Source organism: Pygoscelis adeliae, unplaced genomic scaffold (genome assembly GCF_000699105.1).
Source record: "Pygoscelis adeliae isolate BGI_AS28 unplaced genomic scaffold, ASM69910v1 Scaffold226, whole genome shotgun sequence".
In the NCBI taxonomy this organism is placed as follows: Eukaryota; Metazoa; Chordata; class Aves; order Sphenisciformes; family Spheniscidae; genus Pygoscelis; species Pygoscelis adeliae.
In genome coordinates, this window is record NW_008824983.1 from 4,358,100 (window position 1) to 4,361,215 (window position 3,116).

Here is a 3,116-nt window from a genome sequence, read left to right on the forward strand (position 1 = left end):
CAGGACCACAGGCATGACTCAGGACCTGGAAAGAACAGTACAACACTTCTACATCCATGATGTTGCCTTTTTGTACCAAGCGTAGATCCACCATCGGTTTAAAGCACAGCTTCAGATGCAACTTTAAGGGAATTTTTATTGCAAAGGTAGGAGTCTGATCTGGATTACAGTCTCTCTGGACTTTTTCTTTAAGTTATTCACAGAGACTCAGCTACATTTCAAAATGCAATATTTCATGTTATTCCCAGAACTTTTACAAGACAAAAAAAAAAACCAGACCTTTTGCATCCAGCCCTAATTCTACTACACAGTGTTGTTAATAAAGCAAGAGGTTTCTATGCAACTTTAAGACATGTACACTAAAAGAAATTGCACATATATGAATTTACTTATGCCTTATTCTTTAAGGCTATCTCATGTAAGTACTTGTTTTTATAGCTTAATCCTAATAACTCTCATAAGACAAGTTTTGAAACCCTGTATATGAATCTCTTATGATTTGCATTTCAGAAGCAGCACAATTTTGGGAAGACTGGTAGAAAACTCAATACTTCTTCTGTTTCTTACTACCTTCTTAGGAGCTTTTTAATCATGTGACTTAATAAGCTGTTTTTACATCATATAGTCAGCAGAGAGCCGATCTGAGGTGATGATTCCCTGTGTGCCTAACTGCTGGTGTGGTAGCTTCACCATGTCATTGCTCCCAAAGGAGAGGCGGTTAGTCATCACTGCCCACCGGCAAGTGACTCATCCCCCATCCTTCACAATGACATACACTGGACAAGAAGTACACCGCCTGTCACTGCATTGAGGATGGCTCTAGAGACCTGAGCACAGGAAAGAATATGTATTTCATGCTGTAAACAATTCAGATGACAGCAGTCACATCCATTATAAAAAAAGCAACAAAAAGAAAGCAAGAGCGACATGCTACACAGAACCAAGCCTCCAGCAACAAGCCATCTCTGATGAGTCTATAGAGAGTGGAGTAGCTAATTGTTTTGGAGTCACTTTTTTCCTTTCACAAGAGTTTTTTTGCATCAGTTGTCTCTGATGCTAGTTAAAATCTCATCCTCGGTTTTGCTGCTTTATTACAAGTATTTGGCTATAAATACCTCTTCCATGAACGCTACCGTATGCTCGAGTGGTGTTTGAGACAGCTTCCCAAACTGAAGGTCCTTTCTGTTGTTCTCCATGCCAAGGCATTCTGTGGTCTTCCTCATAGCACTGACAGCTTTCTGCATCACCTCACGTGGCACCTGAAGCAAGTAAGATGCAGGTTATCAGTTTGACAGTGTCACTGTTGCACTACTGTTTAGGCAGAATAAAGAAGATGAGGAGAGCCTCCGCTGCCATCAGAGCTCTCCAACAACTGATGCATCACAGAAGTCAAAATCTCAGCAAGTTTTGTTGGGACTGAGTGGAGAAAGCAAGATACATAAACAGGCAAGTTGTAAATCCAAAGAATGTTTTCCAGATCACCTGTACTAAATGAACATAAATACACGCCTTAGTCTTCCTCCTAAACCTGCTTTTCCAGCTTCCCTACGGATGTTCATTGACCTTCTCCAAGCCTAACAAAGGACCTTGGACCTTGTCCAAGCCTTTGGGCTTGGAAATAGGACCATGCCAATCACCTTTTGAAAACTATCCCTGGATACTCCATACCACCTTTCATCGGTGCCATATTTCAATATACATAATTGCATTTAGCCATCTATATTCTCTCTGCTCTGCCAAAAAGCCGTATATTCTCATCTTCCAGAGAACCTGCTTTGTAGCTAACAGATGCGCAATCAGGGTCACGCTTCCAGACACCAGTGAGGTTGCATTTTAGGACATGAGAGGAGACTGCCACAAACATAACTCCGTACACATGACGCCTCCTTAAGTTAGTGGGAACCAAAAGAATATTTCCAACAGCATAATCTCACCGTAAGTTATGTATTCATGTCCAAAAATGAACTAACTTTTCAAAATCTTGTTTGACAGAGCTCTGTATTTCATGACTTGGTGGCTGCTGTGAATTCATACTGTGAATTTCACTGCTTGCTCAGAAATTCAGAATCTGAATTTTCATTGAAGCAAAATACTTTTAACCTACCTGGAAAAGTTAAAAGCCGTAACTGAGTACAGGCTGCACTGGCTGTAGCCTGGGACCATGCCAACAAGAGATCAGTTCACTCCGCCACACCAACAAGCACATAGAGCATTAAGTGACCCTGATGGTTAGGTTGCAGCCCACTGAATGCCATCAGGCAGAGGGCTAAGAGGGACTGATGCAGCTCCTCAGCAGAGGAGTAATCCCCTCAGAGAAGGTCAGCATGCTCCTGGCATAGATCAGCAACTAGAGGTAAGAAGCAGCAAGAGTCCTGGCCGTAGCACAAGCATAACTTTGTTGGTAGAAGGAGGGGGGGGAGAAGGGGAGCTATGCTATGTACAACTAAAGTTTTCACAAATTTTCCGGTCAGACACTACATTCATGAAAACAACTCATTTGTCACAAAGCATTTTAACCGGGACCAAGCTTTACACAGTTCTTACAGTTCTAGTTCTCAACACAGATGCCACAGAGCCAGTACGGCGGAGGAGAAATCAATGACCTTTGTCAAAGTAAATGGCACAGAAGATCTTCAAAACCACATACATTCAAGGGCGGGAAGGAAGAAGAGGACGGGAGGAAGATTGCCACTGTAAATCATCAGCATTTCTACCCCTTGGTTTCTATCACAAAGTTAAACTATTCTTAAAATGTATTCAGCTTATTTGAGAAGAGATACAGGTGCAGCCTCACGGTGATGCAAGGAAGGGTTACACGAAGAGTTAATTTCTGAGCCTGCTGGTCAAACCAAGAATTCGGAATCAGCTTGAGGTTTTGTCTTTTTTGTTTCGGGCTGAAACTGTATTTCATTGAGAGACGACGTTCTCACCATCTTTGCTGCCGCTCGCTACGCTCTTCGGACTTTCACAATAACACAACCCTCGGAATTGAAAAAAAGAAGCACAAACCCGCTGCTTTCTCCCACTATTCACACTGGGCGGAGGAACAACAAAAACCTTCTAAATTCCATGGAAAAAGCCCACCACGAGCCCGCCGCGGTCCCCCCGCGGGCCGG

At 42.8% G+C, this 3,116-nt stretch overlaps 1 protein-coding gene across 1 annotated transcript in view; it reads right to left on the reverse strand.

The window, feature by feature from the left end:
* DNAH11 (dynein, axonemal, heavy chain 11) overlaps positions 1-2,933 on the reverse strand; it is a 166,996-nt gene extending 164,063 nt beyond the window's left edge. Inside the window, 2 exon segments of the mRNA XM_009325768.1 lie at positions 1,116-1,259; positions 2,850-2,933. Of these exon segments, the coding sequence (XP_009324043.1) occupies positions 1,116-1,259; positions 2,850-2,933 (228 nt within the window).
* Positions 2,934-3,116: the final 183 nt, after the last annotated feature.